Source organism: Indicator indicator, chromosome 9 (assembly GCF_027791375.1).
Source record: "Indicator indicator isolate 239-I01 chromosome 9, UM_Iind_1.1, whole genome shotgun sequence".
In the NCBI taxonomy this organism is placed as follows: domain Eukaryota; kingdom Metazoa; phylum Chordata; class Aves; order Piciformes; family Indicatoridae; genus Indicator; species Indicator indicator.
Window position 1 is genome coordinate 17,593,355 of NC_072018.1, and position 22,024 is coordinate 17,615,378.

The following is a 22,024-nucleotide window of genomic DNA, read 5'->3' on the forward strand; positions in this document are numbered from 1 at the left end:
GTGCTCTTGACATTAAGGTCAAAATGTGTGACTTTTATTGCTCCAATAAGAGAAGGCTTTAGATTTTCTATTAGCCATTTCATAATCTACTTTGATTTTCTCCTATCCTTTTCCACATTTCTCTTTCCAATTTTGTATTTTTAACTTCAGTTCCATGAGAAAATAGAATATGTCTGATTGTGTTTCCCAGAGCTTTCCTTTGCTAGTGCACCTCAAGGGCTTGGGTGTTCTCACTCCTGTCGCAGGGACTAGGATAAAAGTGGGTTATATAGCATTGTCTGTTGTCACTTCTAAAGCTGATTTTCTGTTCCTTAGAATAGAGGAATGATGCAGTTGTCCCTGATGAAGATAACTCATTTCAGTTTTGTACTTTATAACTTTACAAGACAGAGCATATTTAATGTACGTACTATAATGAAAATGCAATTTTATCCAACATAACTAGGGAATATGTCTCTGTCTTTATTCCCCCCTTATTTTTATTTTTTCTTTTTTTTTTTTTCTCCTTTGTTCTTCCTTTTCCCCCCTTTCTTTTATTTTTTTTTTCTGTGTCCTGGTTCATTCTGTTATTTTTCTTGTTCTTAATTACAACTGATGTTTTTTTTTCTTCACCTATTCCAGTGAGTTGTTCAGAGAGTGATCTGTTATTAACGTAGTTGGTTTATAGGGCACATTGCTAACGACAATCTCTTTGTAATTAACCCAAAATAAAATTGACTTGCTTTGGAAAGACAACAGCATGCTTTGGCTCCAAACTTAGTAACTGTTTCTAGTCTTACGTTTATTTTGGAGGAGACTGCTGTGGTTGTCAGGAAGGAATATTTGTGGCTTTCGCTGTCTGTAGATCATGTTGGATTCTGCTTTTCTCTATCAAATCCTGACAGGAATGTTTAGGAAAGCATTTATGGATTACATTGTTGCTACTAGTACTGTTTTTAGTTACTGATTTTACATTATTCTTTTAATTCTCCTAGTGCATGTGATGAATACCAAGAGCTAGTTACTTTAGGTACTGCACTGAATAAGCGTTTCTAGTTTGTAATGAAAACTACATTATTAGCCATGTTATGACTAAAATGGCATGAAAATGGCATTTTGTACTTTTGTATTCAACTTGTTTCCACCCTTATGCCAAAAATCATCTGGAATGCAGATGTGGAAAATTTTGTAATTATTTCAGTTACTGCATCCTTTGCCTGGCTTGTGCTCAGTAATTTCACAGAGATGCTCGGTGTTTGAGGCGAGTGTGATTGCTTTTGCAGTGACAGTTATTACAATATTAATACTTTTTATCAGCTTCTGTGAATCAGTTTCTTATGATAGTCTTGGAAAACTGCTTTGCGTGTTTGTATTTTTTTTTATTTCTCCTTTAGTATATACATAATATTTTGCTTGTACATTTTCTGTTTTCTTTTATCTTTTGTTGAGAGCAAGTACAGTTTGTGTTGGAGAGCAGTCTGCAATGCTCTATGGTGCATTTGTGTTTGTAAATGCAGCTGGTGAACAGTTGCTGGTGGAACCATGTATCTTTTCAGATTAGACTATATTGCTGTTGTCTTTGTGTTTTATGAATCAAAACAGGTAAGCCCCCCATGACTGGTTTTCTCTGCTAGATGAAGACTGGGATTAGGGGAAGACTTTGAAATAGTTTATAACTTCCTTTAGTTCCTATTGCAGAGTTAGAGTTGCGACCCTGCTGCGGGTGAGAATAGGTGTAAAATAAAGCATTTTTCCTCCAGAAAGCTCTGTAATTAGAGATGAAAATGTAATCCTGTAGGCAGCTGAGTCTCATAAGAAGAAGCTGAGCCTGGGGCTGCAGCCTGTGTCAGTCAGACCTCCAAAATGCATGGTCCAGAGTTGGATGCAAAGACACTAGTTGGAGGGTTCCCACAAGGGCACAGCTACCCAGTGAGTCCTCATAGCACTGCTGACTTAGGCAGTATAGATGCCTGCCTTGCACCTTTTTGGTAGCTGTACTGGCTCAGATGTTTAAGGAGATTTATTCTGTGTTGGATTAGGGATCTGTGTTACTCTTTTTACTGAGTTATTTTTAAGCAGGATCAATTTCCTGAGCTGATTCATTAGCCTGGCCCCAATTTAATGATACGAGGAGGATAGTTAAGATGGTTGTTCCCAAGTTCTTGCTGTTGAATGTGATTTTGCTGACAGAGATTTCTGTTTAATTACAGCCAAAGTGGTGTCTGATGTAAGAAGAGAAATTAAGAAATTGCACTATTTTACTCTTCTATGCTTTAACCTGATGAGTAGGGAGATATGTCCAAGCAAGGTGATCTGTAAACAAAGGATTACCAGGCAGGTTGACAGGGTGTACGTCCTTTCTGTGTTCTCTTGATAGAAGTGAATCGTAGGCCTCCTCTAATACAAGTGTGAAGAGAAAGTGTGAAATTCAAAAGAAGATTGGAATAGGTTTCTAGAAAACCTGTTAAAAAAAAAAATCAGTGGCCAGTCACAAAAAAGTAATGTGAGTGAGAAGCAGACTCATGTTCCTCTCAGAGAGAAATGGTTCTCCATCCCCCCTTCCCTTTCCACCTCCACTGGTTTGGTTTCTGTGAGGACGTTGGAAACAGTGTTTCATCTTGACTGTGTTTTTTATTTTTTTTCATATGAGAGTTTTGTCTTACATCATTTGAATGATGGCTTCCTTATTCCCTTGTTTCTGTCAAATGATCTTGAGTGGCAGTAGCTGAGTTATACTTGCTTATTTTTTAATTGAATTTGTGATAGGTTTCTACTTAAATATCTTCACCTATATGGCATGTTTTAACTGTATTTTTTTTCTGAAGGAATACAGAACCCTTTGGGTAAAATGTACTTACTTCAAAAGCTAGAGAGGACTGCTGAGACTGTAATCAGAACTCCTGTGAGATTTCATTTACTGTTTTCTGAATGTAGTACAAAGTAGATGCTTGACATAAGAGTGTATTTTTCAGATGCCATCCAAAATCAATTCATGAAAAATCTTCTTTCCCCTTTAATGGCTCGTTATATCAGTTATGTTGCTTTCCCTGCTTGGATAACTCTATTGAAGTCGCAATATGAAGGTTTTTCTTTTAATTTTCTTCACGTTATCAGCTGTTCATTGCTTTTCTTAACTGGGGTTAACTAATGATTATGTAATTCCATATGTTGGTATTGTTTGAAATGAAAACAAGTTTTAGTTTTGTCGTCTGAGTACATGAATGAGTTTGTTTTCCTAAGATGTACAGACAAAACCATTTTGGGTTTGGATTTAACATGTTTCAAATTTAGTGCAATTTCATTTTTAATCTAGATTTTATTTCAGCCTTATCACACTGTCCCTCTTTCTCTGCTCACCAGGACAAAACACATTCTGCTGTAGGAAACTACTTATTTGCAGTTACCATATCTGATTTTTATTTTTCCCTGGGATGCAGGAGGATTAGAGCCGATTATAGTGTTGGGATAATGCCTGACTCCTTGTGTTCCATTTAGTCATAAATAAACCGCTGAAAAAAAAATCTGAATGTTGCTATGGTGATGTTAGTAAAAGCCTGGGATATGGAGTAAGTGAGCTGCTTAGAAGCATAATGTCACTTACAGTAATGAGCACTCTGTCGTTAGAACAGTGACGGGTTTACTTAATGCTCTGTAAATTTGGTAGCCCACACTAGATTCTGAAAAGGTATGTAAATGCAATATATCTGTATTAAGACCTGTTCAGAAACATGCAACTACTAACCTTGTAACAACTGGAAATTTGTTTCACCTTCTTATTTTCTAGCTTTAATGTACTGAAGTATCACAGAGAAACAAGCAAAAACTTCCGTCTTTGTATGCTGCCTTTTGCATGATGGTCTGGTTGAATTTAAGCAACAAAGAAATCAGTTCATGGCAATTTTGTTTTAAACTATGTAAATACACACTTTTCTGAAGGGTGGAATATAAAAAGGTCTCATTAAAATGTGGTTGGCATTTTTTTTTCCAGTCTCTATAACCTGGCTTCACTGGAACTTAGAGAAAATTTGCTGACATATTTACCCGAGTAAGTGACATTACATGTGTTTGATTATATTGACTCAAAATGTTCTTATTCTTAAAATTTGCTAATGTGAAACTGAATGACAGCTAGAAAAAGCATTCAGTGCCAATTAACAACCTGCATGAGAGACAACTTTGTTTTAGCAGCACTTAATTACATCCGTTACTTCTAGTTGTACTTGGTTAGTAGCAGGAGCCTGTAGACTGCATTGAATGGCTTTGCTCTGTAAAAATCTTCTGTATAAAATACAGCAGCATTAAATATTTCTTCTTGCATGCACTGAACGAGTTGCATTGGCAGTGGGAGTGGTGGCTTGGGTTATTCTTATGCTGAAATTTTGTAACTGTGAAAGTAAGGTAATAGGATCTCAGAGGTGTCTGTTCGGAGCATCTATCCATTTTGTAGCATTTAAATAAGTGTTTGTGTTCAAGGCTAAGTAACCAAAACTCTGGACCTACTCCAGCAGTTCCATGACCTTGTGTTGGAGGTTCCAGAGCTGGACACAATATTCCAGGCGCAGTCTCTTGAGAGCAGGGGAGAATCACCTCTCTTGACCTGCTGGCCTCAACTTGCACCAGGGGAAGTTAAGACTGGATATTAGAAGAAACTTCTTCACTGTGAGAGTTTTCAAACAGTGGAATAGGCTCCCCAGGGAGATGGTTAAATCACCAGCCTCGGAGGTGCTTAAAAGTGGCATGGATGTGGTGCTAAGGGATATGGGTTAGGACCAGATTTGGTAGAATTATACAATGGCTGGACTAAATGGTCTTAAAGGCTTTTCCAATCAAAATGTTTCTATGATTCCAGTGGGTGTTTTTTTGCAAGATGAATAGTTGTTATATTTTTTAAATCCTTTTTGGCTGCTTTTTGGCAGCAGTTTCTGGCTGCTTCTTGTACAAGTTTTGGTGTCTCCTCTTCTGCTTGCTGCAGGGAAGTTGGACTAGATGATCTATAAAGGTCCCTTCCAGCACCTAACATTCTGTGATTCTGTAATCTCATAGATACTGTAAGAGATTTAACCTATTTTAATCAGAATCTCTTCCCCAGTCACCTGGGGGTCCTTTTCTCTTGTGTCAATCTACCCAATGCCTCCATTGTGGCTGTTTATAGCTGTGAGCCACAAATCACTTTAACTGTCAGTGGTCACAATATACAAATCGCTAACCAGGTTTTGCCACGTGGTATCAGAATGAAGCTATGATAGATGCTGACAATTTTATTTCTCCTGGAAAATTCAGTGTCAGTAATGTAGCTGACAAGTCTCTAGCTTTCATGCTACTGTGGCTTTGCTAAATGTAGGCAAGAACTCTACAACAGACTACTGAAGGATGGCTCTCTGTGGTTGTTCATGATCACAGAACTTCTTTTACATCCACTTGGGCTTCTTTCTGTTTGCATCCTCATATCCAACCTGAAATACTTCAGAAATGGATAGAACAAAATGAGGTGATAAATGATGGATTTATATAGTCTTGAGTCACACTATTACACGTGATCACTATGAGGAATTTTTATTCAGTTGCCTAACTCTAAATTTCACCTGAAAAGAAATCTAACCAACTACACTAAACTATGTGGCATTGTCCACCCTGAGGGACTGATGGTTAGAATAAAGAATAATGATTTGATTGCCTATACTGAGTTTCCAGGTTTAAGGGCATACAGTTACACTGACAAACCAAATGATTTTTTCAGTAAGATATTACTGCAAATAGTCTGTGCCCAGTAAAATAACTCTGTGTGCAATACATTGTAATTTGATGTAAGTTCCAGTAAAATAAGTTCATTCAAATAACACAAGACTTCTGCTGGTTTAGTCTGATGTGGTTTTGTTTTGATTTATCTCACAGATCACTTGCCCAGCTGCAGCGACTAGAAGAACTTGATTTAGGAAACAATGAACTTTATCACTTGGTAAGAGAACATGCCACTGACAGTGCATGTTGATCTTGTTTTACACGTTGTTTTTGTTGTAGGACTGCCAAAACTGAAGAAAGGAAAATATATGAAAGGAGAGTCTTTTTATAGGTACAGATGAATTTTGGCATTGAGTCAGTGTTTCCCGTATCTGCTTAGTCTTGTTCAGAACAATATTACTTTACCCCAAACCAGTCTTTGATCTCTAGAAAATGAGAGCACAGCAGACTTTCTGTGGAAAGGCACAAACTCTGTTTGCACTTGCAGTTGCAAGGCTTCTGTCGGCAGCTGAATGGGCTGAGCACAGACACAGCACAGATAGAAGCTTGGCTATTTCCAGGGTGAGAGTAGGAATCTTTGGGAAAGGGCTGAGGCATACTGTCAAGGGTTTCAGTGTCTAACTAATTGTGGCAGATATGTCTACCAAAATCTATGGCATCTCCCTTAAGATGACTCAAATGTTGAATTTGCAATAGATGAAGAGTGTTTGTTAGTGCATGTCAGGTGAAGTATGGTAGCATGTTAAGCTATAGCAATTAATTTGTATGATGGACTTCTGAAATGCTTACAGTCGTTCTTGCCCCATTTAGGCATAGTACTTGAAAATGATGCTTGGGGTAAGGATTGTTTTACTCAGACTGTAATTATGGGATGGCCATTTGGTTTTCACTTGAAGCTCCTATGTTACTTAACTTTGTTACTTTTTATGTTGTAGCCAGAAACAATTGGTGCACTTTTCAATCTTAAAGATCTCTGGCTGGATGGAAACCAGTTAGCCGAAATACCTCAGGTAAAGAAGAGCTCTACTAATATTGCTTTGCAGATACTTTTAAAAGAAAATCTTTTTTTGTTCATACCTAGAGGGGGGTCATCTGAAATAGGATAGTTTTGTTTGTTCACTTTGCCTGACTTTTGTTTTGGATGTGTAAGGGTTTTCTCAAGTTCTTCTGCGAGGGATTGTACATGGTATTGTACATTGTCAGATATTTTCTTTTTAACATTTTGACAACTGAGTTGTTTCTAATAGAGACATTATTCATATTGTAGGATGACACATCCTCTGTTTTCAGTCTTTTTTCCAATGATCAGAGTTGTTTGAATTCATCTTCACCTTTCGTCCCTATCTAAATTGCAGTTTTGGCAGATTTGAGGATGAATTTTTTTTTTCCAGTTATCTCCTTGCATTGAAATAGTGGTTGGTGGAGGTTCAATAATAGAACTGTCATATAAATTATATATATGAATGATATAGATATATAATAATAATATAGATATAAATTATGATTTATGGAGGCAAATCCCTCAACTGAGATGAGCCATGGGATGAAAGGCCTTAGCATTTAAAGGTTACAGCACTCTAAATTCCCTTTCTTAAGAACTGTCACAACATGTGGGATGGTTTCTTTCCCCTCTTTTTCCTGTTATTTGCTGTATTGATCTCATTGGCAACAGTGTAACTTTGACATCAGTTACAGTTTAGTGGGCTTTGTTGATTTTGTTGTTGTTTGCTTGGCCGAATAATTTTTAAATAGATGTAGTTAAACACTGATAATTATTCACAAAAGGACAAGTGTGACTTCAGCAGCTGGTTTTTTGAAGCTGGCTCTTATTGTGTATTTTGTCTAATGTCCAAAAGATGAACTTGTGGGATAAGGGCTATATGTGTACTTAATGAAAGATTCTTCATATTAAAAGAATGGATCTTGTGAATTAGGATCATGGCTGCTAGTGTGTGCTGACTTCATATAAAGGCAAAGGACAGTTCTGCCCTAGCCATTCTGTTCTCTGAAAGATGATCTGGATGACTAAAATGAGAAGTATTCTAGAGCCCGTATAGGAGTGTCTGTGTACTTGGGGAATTGGAGGGTGCTTTGATGGCTACTTAGGGACAAAGGCATTTCTCTTTCAGACTTTTAAGCTAATTCGTGGATTACCATTGTAAAAAATTAATCACATAATTGTAGATCATGGCTGTATAACTTGGTATTTCAAATATGCTTGCTACAGCAATTCCTATTTCTACATTTGTTGCAGTTGGGAGATGTAAAGATATGAAATCTCTGGATGTCATGACATCTTGCTGTATCAGCCAGGAGAAACTAATCCTAATTTGCCCAGGGATAATTGGCAGTGGCAGATTTTAATTATGTGGAGCTTGATAATCTGTAGTTCTGAAAAAAAAAAACTACTTTGCAGTCTTTGCTTGAGGAAAACTGCAACGTTGGCTGGTGCTTGCTTGGGTGTGCTCAGCACACCTTGTCTGACTACTGAAGCTAGTCTGAGTATTAGAATAAAAAACTGTGACTGGATTACTTGGTTGGCTTACATACAAAATGTAATTGTATACTTTTTTTTTTTGCTTTGCATTTAGAGGTCATATGAAGAATGTCTAATTTAGAGCACATACAGAACTGTTTCTTTTTCTGGCACATTTTTCAAATGACTTTGTTACATGTTTGGGCATGACTTAAAATTTTTGTCTTATATCACAGGAAGTAGGAAACCTGAAAAACCTGCTTTGTCTGGATGTTTCTGAAAATAAATTGGAATGCCTTCCTGAAGAAATTAGTGGTCTGACTTCTTTAACAGACTTGCTTGTTTCTCAGAATTTACTTCAGATCTTACCTGATGGCATTGGTGAGTACAAGGTGAATGCTATCACTTAGAACCATATAATCTAACGTAAATTGGAAGTAGCTTGTTTTCAAGTCTTTTGAAGTCTTTTTGTGCAAGAGATGAGCTTGTCTAAGCTTTTATTTTTTTTTTTTTGCTTAGCATGAAATGTGTAGCTCTATTATTTTCACGTTTTAATTGCTTGCATAATGACTACCTCCTAATCCTTTTTGCCCTTCACTTGATACCTAGTGGAAAAAAAAAAAAGTTAATACAACCTCTGTTCATACTGTGTTCATATCACCTTCATAATTCTTTAACAATGTAAAATTCTAGCTTATGACAAGTTGTAGGTCACTTGGTAAAACTGGCTGACAGTATTGCTACAAAAAAGACATAGTTTAGTAGGGTAGTGTAATTGTCTTTTCTTGGACAACATAATTAATCCTGAACTGAATCCAGTGGAAGACTGTTCCAGCTTCTGCCCATTAATTTTCACCCTCGAGTAGCCAAACTACAACCTTGCTCTGTCTGACCCCTTAAAAGTGGTTTCATAATTGAATGCCTTCTGAAGCATTACCTGCACCTTTTTAAAGGTAAATGTTTTTACCTCTGCAGTAGCTGTGGTGAGGAGTCAGCAAGGCATTGTTTCGCTAATACTCACCAACTGTTTTTCTGGAGAGTTGCATGTTGCAAGAGTGTGCCTTCTTGCCAGGATTTTATTTTTCTTTTTTTAAATAAAGGTGCAGGAGAGGGAGGACTTGTGAAACATGGAAAACAATGGACAGACCTTTCCTCTCCCTCCTTATGCTGTAGAAGCCTAAGAAAGGATAAATGTTTCTCTAGAAGTGGAACTTGAGGGAATAGGGTAACTACTGTGGGTCCTACAGTTGGCTAAAATGTTTGGTAGAGAGGTGTAGCAGCCCTTTGGCAATCTAAGCTGGAGAATGCAGTTGTTGTACATCAGAAATGGAACTGTGTGTTCTGAAAGGCTATAGCCCCACAGTCTGAAAGAAAGGAGTTTGTCTCTAACACCAGCTGGTGAACAAGAGGAGCTGCTGCTTCTCAAGAATTCTGTTAAATGGAGAATGTTTGCTGGGGAAAGTGATTGCGAGCAGCCAGGCCATTTTAGACTAGGCCTAGTTTGCATGTACATTTTGTAAATGTTACTTTGTTCTAAAGACAAAAGAAACTGTTACTTATATGAATATAATAGCTTACTTGTGTTTTGAAAATTAGGTAACATTAGAACTTGTTACATGACATAGAAAAAATCTGGTAGTGTGGTTGAAATGGATCTCACTGATCATTGTAGAAGCTACTGGGAAGAGCTCAGCTTACTCAGTTTATCACTGAACCTTTGATTAGTTTGTTTGATCTGTAAGCCCTCAGAGCAAGGCTTTCACCAACACCAATGAATCAGGTCAACAGTGGCTGTGTCTTGCCAAATCTCTAAAGCCCCTAATGGAGGTGGGTACAGTACTTCCTGGTGCTGCACCACGTCCTAGTGAGAAAGCTAGGACCACCCACCCTTCAGTGTGAGGCCATTGCTGTCTTGCCTGCCACTGCAAAGAAGAGTTTGGCTCAGTTATCTCTGTAGCTGTGCTTTGGGTAGAATCATAGAATCATAGAATCAAGAAGGCTGGAAGAGACCTCAAAGATCATCGAGTCCAACCTGTCACCCTAAACCTCATGACTATCTAAACCATGGCACCAAGTGCCATGTCCAATCCCCTCTTGAACACCTCCAGCGATGGTGACTCCACCACCTCCCTGGGCAGCCCATTCCAATGGCCAACCACTCTCTCTGTGAAGAACTTTCTCCTCACCTCCAGCCTAAACCTCCCCTGGCGCAGCTTGAGACTCTGTCCTCCTGTTCTGGTGCTGGTTGCCTGGGAGAAGAGACCAACCCCCTCCTGGCTACAACCTCCCTTCAGGTAGTTGTAGACAGCAATGAGGTCTCCCCTGAGCCTCCTCTTCTCCAGGCTAAACAGTCCAAGCTCCCTCAGCCTCTCCTCATAGGGCTTGTGCTCAAGGCCTCTCACCAGCCTCGTTGCCCTTCTCTGGACATGCTCCAGCAATTCAACATCTTTCCTAAACTGAGGGGCCCAGAACTGGACGCAGTACTCAAGGTGTGGCCTAACCAGTGCTGTGTACAGGGGTACAATGACCTCCCTGCTCCTGCTGGCCACACTATGCCTGATGCAGGCCAGGATGCCATTGGCTCTCTTGGCCACCTGGGCACACTGCTGGCTCATGTTCAGGCGGCTGTCGACCAGTACCCCCAGGTCCCTTTCCACCTGGCTGCTCTCCAGCCACTCTGACCCCAGCCCACAAGGTACTTGTGGGCTGTTCCTTGATACATCCTTGGCTGCCTCTTGGTGTGAGTCAACAAAGCCACCTCTCTTAGCCTCAGCCTGCATTTCCTCTGGCCATCTTTTTGTTTGTACAGAACCCCTATCAGCATCTCTCTTGAACTGGGGAGTCAAGAGGGGCAGACAGGACAGGACAGGACACAAAAATGAGCATGGGTTTACCAGTGTGTCTCACTGGTGCTGAGTGGTTGAGATATAGTAACTTCCATTGATTTGCTGGCTGTAATTCTCCTAATGTGTTTCAGCCAGTGTGAGTGCATTGCCAGTTCGCATTCAGCCTGGTGCACACCATAAGTCTTGGGTCCTTTCCAGAAGGGCTATTGCCCAACCTGTTACTTGCCAGCCTGTACAGGGTCACTCTGCCCAGGTGCAGAGCTCTGCACTTCAACCCACTGAACCCTGAGTTTCTCTTCAGCTTGCTAGCTTAGTGTCTCAGCTGTATCTTCCTGTTGTAGCATCATCAGTGAAATTGATGTGCCAGACTTACAGTTTTTTTTGAAGTGTGGAGATGGGTGGGATGGTGTCAGCAGCTAGTGATGTCTCCCGAACTGTCTTGGGCTCTGCCTGGGTCAGCTCTGCGTTGCACCAAAGAGCATTCTGATGCTCTGAAAGGAGCAGAATCATAAAATAATTTGGGTTGGTAGGCACCCTTAAAGGTCATCTAGTTCAACATCCCCCGCAATAAGCAGGGACATCTTCAACTAGATCAGGCTGCTTGGAGCCCAATCCAGCCTGACCTTGAATGTTTCCAGGGAATGGAGTGTTTTGCCTCTCTGGCCAGTGTTTCGCCACCCTTGTTTTAAAAAAAAATTCTTCCTTACACAAGGAAGAACGGAGTGATCTTTCTGCTCTGAAATAGTATTTTGTCCTTCTTAGGTAGACGACCTTCAAAGAATTTTGATTTCTATTCTAAAAAATGAACCTCGATTTCCTGTCCGGCTAACTAGGTTCTCTATTAGGACAATACCTTGATCCTGTTTGAGTTTAAGCTGTCACTTCAGTGCAAGGCTTTCTTATTATGGCTGAATAGGCAGAGGTGATCTCCTGAACATGAACACTCTATGAATAAAAAAAATGTATAATTGAGGGGAAAAATTTTTTTTTCTCTCATTTTTAGGCCTTTGACCTTTATATGTCATTGACATTTATATGGGATACATTCTGGACTCTAACTTTAATAGAATTTAATATGCTTAAATATTGAATATGAATATTTATGTTGCATATTAATTCAGTGATGCTGTAAACTTGCAAAGAGGATTTCAAAATGTTTTGCAGCAGAATGATTTTCGGCAATTATAGTAAGTATGGAAGGGCTAATAATAGCTAATAAGCTAAACCAATGTGATGTTCTTTTTTTCCAGGAAAATTGAGGAGGCTCTCCATTTTGAAGGTTGATCAGAACAAACTTATTCAACTAACAGATTCCATTGGAGACTGTGAAAGCCTTACTGAGCTTGTTCTAACAGAAAACCAACTGCAGGTAAGCATGATCATGACAACTCACATGGCTGGTGGTAATAAGACATGCTGTTTAAGTGCTGAATCACTTAGCTTGTAGGGTTACTCACTGTTACCACTGTTATGTAGCCAGTTTCCTTTAAATGCATCTTATTTTTAACCTGTTAAATGAATGCCCAAGATCAAGTTGTGTAGTAGTAATTCTCCTTGGAAAGGAGGATTATTACTATATTTACTATTGAATCTTTTGTGAACAGCAAGGGAATTAGAGCAGCTGGCGTGCAGGTGTCATTTACTTTGTTTTTAATGTGAAGCTTGTGCTGCATTGTGTAGTGGCCAGTTTTCACTGTGCATTATCCAGATCAGACTTGCTGGAACTGCCTTGAACACTGCAGAGCTACTGTTCCTTGCTCTGCTGAGCTACCCCAGCCAGGTATTCAATATGATATGTAATCAATTGAAATCTCAGAGTTTCTGTCATTAGGTGTTTCCTTCCATTACTTTGAGATTACCTTTGTAGGACACTGATGCTTAGAGAGCTGAAGTGTTTATAGAAAACTAGTTTTCAGCATTTCTTAAGTTGGGGTTCGTGCTTGGTTAATCCTGTTGGAAGGATACCTGTCCGGAGGTCAGTTCCTAGCACCAAAGTTTGAAGCTTGCCTCTCAATTAACTATTTAGGGGGCCTAAAGTTAGATAATATGGACATTCTGCATATATGCTTCTGTCACACAGCTACCATGCATCTGTCATATCAGTACAGAGATAACCTCTGAGTCAATCTGTAATAGAAACCGACATTCCTGGAGATTTCTTGTGCTAGATAAAACCTTCTTTGGAAGGCCTTATAGTAATGAGGGCTAACTACACTCCTGTTTTGAAAATAGATCAGTCTATGAATTAGTTTTTAAAGTGAGATAAGTTTTGTTTGGACTGTGTGAATTTACAAATTCTGTTTGCACATTGCTTTGTTTTTGTTGGTAGTCATTGCCGAAGAGCATTGGAAAACTAAAGAAGCTGAACAATTTGAACGCTGACAGGAACAAATTGACATCTCTGCCCAAAGAAGTAAGTTTTATACAATTAACTCAAAGATATGATTATACAAACAGGAAACTCCTGATTTCAAATGTCTATGAGAAGTAGCATGCAGTTTTGAACCACTGGGCATTCTTCCCAGTGGTTCAAAACTGCATTCTTCTTAATCACAGTCAGAAACTTGTCTATTAGAGCTGAGCAGCAATATCTGAACAGCAGCTGTGGTGATTTGCTTGCTTGGAAATGCAAAATGCCTTTTAACTTGAACAAGAAGGCTTAGATCTAATTAGCTGGTAACTGGTAATTCTCATTGCAGGTGTCAGGTCTAGCACTATTTGAAGACTGGGAATTTTGTTAGTAAATGCATTTAAACATCAATACACCTCTTCTGCATGTAATATAAAAATATTGCCAAATTCTTTCTCACCTCTTATGATCAATAGAAAAAGAAAGGTTTCATATTCTGAAAAATGATTAAAAGACTGTTGACAATCTTTCTTGTTTTGGAGATCTCAAGAACGCTTTTGCCTTTGAATATGCAGACCTGATGTGACCAAGATCATAGCTACCTCAGATCTTACAGCTATGATCTGCTGTCTACTATGGATTGGAATGAGGCTAGAGTTTCTGTTGTGAAACTAAATATAATGAAAGCCTTACAAGTTTAGTTCAGCAGTAAATTCTGGGAAGAGATCAGGGGAAGCAGCATTCTGTGGTTGGAACATGGGACTGTGAGTTGGTTCTGTTTGCACTGCAGTTTCTCAAATTTTTGTCCAAGTAGTTCTCTCCCTTAATTTTCCTGTCTTTCCTTACATGTAACTCTGAGATTGTAGCTTTTGTTCACCACTTTCAGCCACTTCAGGAGCAGGAGGGGTGTATACTTATGAGGCAGCTGATGTCTGGGAGTTGAGGGAAATATGAGCTCTGGCTAGTCAGCACATACTTCCGCTCAGGGCTGCTTACTTATGGAGCTTGGACAGCTTGAGGAGGAGGTGTGAGGAGGGAGTAATGTGTCTGGGAAGGAGATGAGGAAGAGACCATGCAGGAGCAGAGGATGCTGCTGTAGCAGCAACAATTCCAGTGACCCAAACATGAGCTGACACAGATTGGTTACTTAAATGGGGCTCCATGATAACCCTTATTCCTTGTTCAAAGATTGCCTTGTAAGTGCATGATTGATGAGGGGGGAAGGGGAGGGAGGGAAAGGAAAAGAAGATGTGAGTACTACAGCTCCTCTAGGTCTGCAGAAGTGCTGCTGCTTCTGAACAGTACATTGCAGAGGGTGTATCCAGATGGTTGCATAAATGCTAGAGAGAGGCAGGGCCTTGAGAAAACTATGTTTCTGGGTTGGGATGTGATGGCAGTTTTGATCTTGTGCTCATTCAGCAGAAAATTTTCCATGTCTTTACAAAGAACTTAATGCATTACTCAGGCGTCCTGAACTATCTGTGCTTGAGACTTGCAGAATTTTGTGCCTATTCTACCTTTAAGCAGAATTTCTGAGTTTGTTATAATGTGTAAGGTTTTACTGGTAGGCTTTATTTCCAGACCGGCTGTTAATGGCTTACATAATGTATAACCACTTTTCATAGTTAATGAAGTTCATGGTATTGGAGGTAGTGCTTGTGGCTTGGAAGGAACAGGAGCAGATGAGAGGATAAGGCTCAGCTATGTGGCTATGTTTGTGGGGAGTAACAGTCAAGGGCTTGATGCAGAACAATAAAGGGATTGATACTGAACATGAACCTGGAGACATGGAAGTAGAAATGGATTTCAGAGATGGAAATTGTTGCCCAGTTGGTAAAGGAGCTGGGGATATCCAAGACTGAAGTGAAGAGGAAGAACACATGTGGTGAACATTAGTGAACATGACAGAGGGAAGGGGAAACTTGTTAAAGGTGTGGGATAAAGTCAGGGATGAGTCTGTGTTTTGATAAGGCAGGTGATGAGGAAATGGAAAGTGATATCTGGAGTGAGGTGAGGTGGGAAGTTGTAGAAAGTCCAAGAAATAGATTTGGAGGGTGGTTCCCAATGGGCTTGGCAGAGAACCAGAGGAAACAGAGCTCCCTGGTACTGGCTGCTTTGAACTGGAAATATTTTTTTTTTTTTTTTTTTCTGTAAAGATTTCCACACTTAGGTATCATTCTCATTATAGAAAATACTTAGAAATTGTTTAACATAAGGTATCTAGAATGTTATCATGCAAGTATATTTTTTTTTGCTCTCTGGATTTTAAAAATTTTTGTATTTTTTGCTAATAAATGAAGTCAGTCCTTCTTCAACTGAAGGGTCACATCTACCCTCTATGTTGGTGGATTTGAATTCCAAGCTGATAGCGGTAACAAATACATGCACAAACAACTGATCAAATAATTTGTCTCAAAAATACTGTTAATATGCACATATTGCAGAACCTACTGTGCAGCTAACAAGACATTTCAGTTTCTTGAGTTTGTTGTGTAATAAAACACTTTTTCCTGAAAATGTTTAGACGACCTTTCAACAATGCTGAGATGTTAATTTCAGAAGCAGAAAGAAATCTACTGCTCTCTGCTCATGATTTGTCTGTTGTTTTTTTTTTTTTTACTTTGTTTTTTTTTTCTTTATTTATTTTTTGCTTTAAACCAGATATGAACATTTCTGTAGCAGAAGTTTTCTAGTTAAAATTCAGAGGAATTTCAGTGAAGAGTCACGTTTCATAGTGCTAAATGAAAAAATGTTCTGCATAAACAGAGCGCATAGGTACAGCAAGTACTGTTTGCTGTTACACAGCATCCACAGGAGCAGCTTCAGGGGTGCTGATAATGGCAAACAACAACAACAAAAAAATTGAGTTTCTCTTTTGATTGGCAGGGAAGAGGAGCAAATTGGTGTCTTGCTGAAATGTTTCATTTACATTTTTCTTCTTGTCATTACCAATTTCAAATAATAATAATACAAAATGCATTGGTAGAGCACTTAAGGAAAACTGAAAAATGTGTCACCCTTTTGCTGTTGGAAAGTTCTGCTTGAGTGTGAGAAAGTATATCTTCTATTCCATTTATTTTCATCTCAAACTGACTAGTATTTAAAGCCAGGCATAAGCTTCCTAACAGCAGTCATTTTCAATGCCCTTGTCTGCTATGTGTTGCTTAAAATATCTCTTGAGATAGTATGGTGAAGACTGGGGTCTCAGACCTTTGCACATCACTCAGTAGTAGTACTACCCTTCACAGAAGCAGTCTCAGATGCAGAAATGGACTATACACTACAGATACTTTTTTTCTCAATGTCTTCCTTTCTTTTCCTTTCCCTCTTTTCATTCCCACTAATTCATTCTTTGCCTTACAGAGTGCTATAATAGCTGAGCATTTGTGGTGATCTTCCTTCTAAGAAATCAGTGTGGGACTGGCTTTTACTGGGTTTTTTTGGAGAGGGACAAAGACATAGTCAGGTAATAGGCATACAGAAAATTGGGACTCTAGTAGGGAGAAGATATCTGCTTGGTGTTTTATGTCCTTACCTCCAGAATTATTCCTGTAGCAAAGAGAGCTATGACAGAAACAATATGCCTGCTTTAATATCACCTGTGTGAGTTGTAGCCTTTTTCTGGTGGTGTGGAAGTTTTTTGGTGGTTAGTTTGGGGTTGTTTGGTTTGGGGATTATTTTTTTGCTAGTGATTTACTGGAATTGGATTTTGGGTCAACCTGTCAAACCATTAAAATTGCCAGACTGTCTCAGTGCACACTTGTAAAACCAGTCTCTTTGCTGCAAGATTTCTTAACGAGGTTATTGAGGAGCTTGTATGTAAATGCTCCTTTAAAGTTTCCTGGTTCAAAGGTTCTTCTGTATCTGATGCTGATATAGAAAGCAAAACATGGACAGCTGAATGTCTGACCAAGACTTGAGTCACTGACAGATTTCATCTTCAGTATCTCATCTTGCAGCTGGATCCCTCTTTCACTGAACTGAGTGGTGAAACAAACTTCAACAAGAACAGAGAATGTCTAAACCTGTTCATAGTTACAAATGTTTTTCCCCTTAAACTTGAAAGACCTGCTTGGTGACTCTTTGGTATTGAAATCCCACCCTGGCACTGACACGCTGGCGAAACTGGTGTGTTGATTTTGGCACTTGGATAAATAACCACCTTGGAATGTTTTCCAGTTCATGTGCTTTTGTTAATGAGTCTCTACAACCTGCAAAGAACTCATAATGTGTCCTTCCTGGCTCTGAGGTGTATTGTGAGAATTACTACTATAGTAGGTAAAACTGCAGGGGTTTTGCTGGTGTTTTTTGTTTGTTTGGTGTTTTTTTTTTTTTTTTGTAGTAACTACTTTTAACACCTTTATTTTCTTTTTAAACAAGTTGGTGTTGCTTGGTTATTCCTGGTTTTAACTACTAATGTCCTGTCCCTTCCCGCATTGGTGTAAAAGAATGTGTGTGTGTTTCAAAGGCAAAAAAAGGCCCTAAGGAAAAATGCAGGAAAACTTGTCTTGAGTCAGAGGCTAGAGAAACTTTCTTGCTGTGCCCCTACCGTAGTATTCACCAGTGGTTCAGAGGGTGTTAAAGTGAGTTTTCTGAAGGTTTTCCTGACCAATTTAAAATTAATAATAACTGCATAATGGCTAACAACAGCAAATTGGGCAGTTTATTCTACTTTCAAATGTAATCTATGCTTGAAATAATAAAAAAAAAATCTATTATAGGATGCCAAAGAAAATTCTGACCTTAATTACTTTGAATTGAAACAAAATTTTGTTTCTGACACCCTGGAAAAGATTTTACAACACAATAGGAACTGTGTTTAAATTCCCAATATGTTTATCAGAGATGCATTAACTTAGACTTTTTGATGCTGACAGCTATTGAGAGCTTTAGCTAGTCACACGCTGAAGAATGATCATTTGTCATGATGTTGTGTTTTTTTTTTTACATTGCTTATATCCGTGCGGATGATGCACACTGATAAAGGACAGCCGAATTGATTCATAGGTTTTTTGAGCAATTAAAAGGTTATTCTGCTAACCTAACTTGAAGGTCTTACAAGTTTTCCACATTTAATTTGGGTTTAGATCACCAGCAACGTGATAACGCACCATCAGTGAAATTTGGTCTGTGGTGGTGAATGACTGTTACCGACATCTGTGCTCAAGAGAGGAAAGCAAGCTGCAAAGATATCATCAGCAAGAAAAATCAAATGTCAGCCAGCAGGTTGTTGTAATAGAGTAGCAGCAGTTGAGTGATCAAAACTGATCACTCTCAACTGATGCAGGTCTATCTGCATAGTCTATCTGCAGTGGAGGTAAAGAGGTCATCAGAAGCATCAGCAAAGAAGTGATGTTATAAACTTGCGGTTCTGGAAGACTGTGTAAGATGGACTGGCAGCGCGTATATGGATATCAAAAAAGCAGGAGGCTGAACTGGTGAATGTTGGTCTTGACCAAAACTTAGACAAGAGTTTTAGTAGCCAAGCTGACATCCTTTCTATGTATACTCAAATCTTACTGCTCCAGAACAGGGAGACTGTTAGAAAGATGAACCTCAGACTGAGATAGAACCAAAAAAGAAATTTAAAAAAAAAATCCTTCATGAGTGTAGAATTTTCTGTGGAACCCAGAGGGGTCCTAGTGATATTCTCCAAGGCAAATCTACCTTATTGCAACAAAACAGGTTTGTTTAGACTTTACAGTATCATAAAATCAGCAAGCTCAAAATTAGCACTTCACTGTCTGCCTGATGTGTGGGTTCCGTTTGTGTGGTGGTGTGTTTTTTTTTGTGCGTGTTTTTTGTTGTTTTTAATTTTTTTTTTTTTGTCTAGTCTGACTGTTCTGTGGCGGTAGTGTCAAGAGACTAGTGGATAATCCTTAAATTAAAGTGCTAGAATGAAATACATGTCAGGAGTGTGACTTAGACAAGCACGACTCATTTGAGACCTTTTCTTGATGTCTAGCTCACTACAGAACACCACCAAGTCTTCTTCAAGCTTCCAGTCTTTGGAACAGTTACTTGTGTGCTGAGAACCAAGCACATGCTTGTCGCCATTAATTGAAGTCTGTGCTTGAAATGAACTGTGTGCTTAACTGTTAAATGGGCTTGTGGTCTCAACTGTGTACCCGATGCCTATGCAGTGGTTTGGCAAAGTCTGTTGTAAGCATGAGATCAAACCCCTGGAAAGCATGGCTCTTTGTCAGTTAATGACTCTCAGCCAAACCAGTGATGTTCTGGTACTGTACTACTTCATGGTGGTCACAACAATGTTTTCCTTTCAGCATGCCATTTAGTTTGTGTGCCTTAGTGGCACTGCTTTGTGTTTAGGTCTTCAAGCATTGGACCTGATGTCTTTCTGTACTGCTGGACGGGTGCCATTTGTTTTTGAAATGATAAAAGGGTTTTTTTAACTGTCAGCTTGTCTTCTTTCTCTGTGATATCTCATGCAGTTCTGCTTGTTAAATGCTGCCTGCATTTTATAAAAAAACAGTTTCATACAAAAATTTTAGTATCTGTCTCTTATTTTCCCTTACTAACCTGTTTTTAAAAAAGGCCTTCACTATCTTTGAGCAACTGCCTTTTGACTAATAGAACAAAGTTAAAATAAGTGAAGTTAAAATAACTTAGGAATTCTAACTCACATTGGCAGTAGAAGAATATATGTTCTGTCTCCAGTTGTTGGCATGCTCTTGTCCAGTATGGATAAAGAAAACCAAATTGAATGTCTCTTGTATTTTCTTAATTGTTAGCCTCTTGGAAAATAATGGGTGAGGTAAATTGATAACCCTGTAAGTATTCAGTCCACAGTTCTACTGTTTCCTTTCATTAAACTGCTTTAAATGCATGATGACTCAGGCTGGCCAGTTCCACTGCTGCATTTTTCCATTGTCAAAAGTATAGAAGTTTGGTCTCATCGGGGCTGCATGGCTTTACTTTGTTTGGCTATATGGTTTGGATCTCCATGCTCCAAGACCAAGTAACACAAACTTCATTCATGGAAAAATGAACACTCTGTGTACAGTTAGGGCATCAGTCACCAGCTCATCAATGTTCACTAATTGTACCTCTTGCTTTTCACAGCTCCTCATGTTAGATACACCAATTAGACACTTAGTGTGTGTATGTTTAAATATATATGTATAATATTGTTTATTTTTCTGTATGGCACTGCATTCTTTGAATATGTCAAGGAACATTATTTAAGAATCTGTGAAGAGCAGAATTATTGCTCTAAGAAATGTTTGCTCATGGTTGTTGTGCTGGTTTCTAAGAGCTTTGATTTACGAGCTAAAATGGCTAATGAGATTGCTGCTCGTACTGTACATACGTACCTGGGAAAAGTTAAACTGTTGTGAAATAGCTGCATATTAGAGTGCAGTGATTTAAGGCAAACCATCTCAGGTTTTGTTTTGTCAAGAGAATGTTGTGCTGTAATGTTGCACTTAAATAGTTGTGAATCAGAAGCCTTGGGCAGCTGATTGCTGCTTTCTCCATTAAAATGTATTTATGATACAAAGGAAGGTGAGAGGTATAAATGGCCCATTTCTTCATTTTATTTTCTAAATCACAATTGCATCCTTTAAAAAATAGGGTTTTCCTTGGTGAATAGTGTGGGTTAAATCAACATTATTTTTACTTTAGTAGAAAAGCTTTTGCTTGGGTTTGGATTGAGTTGAGGATTTTGCAAAGAGAGAAGTGACAGTTAACTAGAGCACATAAATAATTTCACCTCAAATCTGGGGACTCCTGACCAAAGTACAGTGATGTGTTGTCTATAATGTGACCAAAAAACCTCTTTACATAGGTATGACTATAGACATCCTCTAATTTTTGAACTAGGATCTTTCAGTAGCTTTGCTGTCTATAGTTAGGTTTTAAAACCTTTTAATCTTAAAGCTTCAAAAGGCATTGGGATATTTTGCTTCTAATACTTGGAGTTAGAGAAGAAACTATTTTTTCCATTCTCATGGTGAGTTTTTTAAGTGGCAGACAAACAAAAGTGTTTTTTGAAGCTCTCTGTGGTATTGCTATATATAATCTACAAGTCAGCATCTTGGCTTGTAGCAGAAATAGTTTGACATGCAAGACCAGGGAAGTGATTGTCCCTCTGTTCTCAGTGCTGTGAGGCTGCACTTCAAATCCTGTGTATAATTTTGGACCCCCTCGCTATGAGGAAGGCATTGAGGTGCTGCAGTGTGTCCGAAGAAGGACAGCAAAACTGGTCAAAGATCTAGAGTACAAGTCTTCTGAGGAGCAGCTGAGGGATGTGGAGTTCTTTCGCTTGGAGAAAAGGAGGCTCAGGGGAAACCTTATTGCTCTCTACAACTACCTGAGAGGAGATTGTAGCAAGGTGGATGTCTGTCTCTTTCCTCCAAGTAACAAGTGCTAGGACAAGAGGAAATGACCTCAAGTTGCACCGCGGGAGGTTTAGGTTGGATACTTGGAAAAATTTCTTACCAGAGGGTTGCAAAGCACTGGAACAGGCTGCCCAGGGAAGTAGGTGAGTCAGTATCTCTGGAAGTATTTAAAAAATGTGTAGGTACGACACCTAAGGACAAGGTTTAGCCATGGACTAGATTAATGGTTAGACTAGATGATCTTCAAGATTTTTTCCAATCAAAATAATTCTAT

The 22,024-nt window shown here is 38.9% G+C and overlaps 1 protein-coding gene across 1 annotated transcript in view; it reads left to right on the top strand.

Annotated features, from left to right (window-relative positions):
- The window catches only part of LRRC1 (leucine rich repeat containing 1), a 70,325-nt gene that overhangs the window by 42,583 nt on the left and 5,718 nt on the right, over window positions 1-22,024 (top strand). Inside the window, exons 5-10 of the mRNA XM_054383601.1 lie at window positions 3,968-4,024; window positions 5,872-5,935; window positions 6,654-6,728; window positions 8,431-8,575; window positions 12,291-12,409; window positions 13,370-13,453. Coding sequence (XP_054239576.1) covers window positions 3,968-4,024; window positions 5,872-5,935; window positions 6,654-6,728; window positions 8,431-8,575; window positions 12,291-12,409; window positions 13,370-13,453 — 544 coding nt within the window. The remainder of the gene's footprint in view (window positions 1-3,967; window positions 4,025-5,871; window positions 5,936-6,653; window positions 6,729-8,430; window positions 8,576-12,290; window positions 12,410-13,369; window positions 13,454-22,024) is intronic.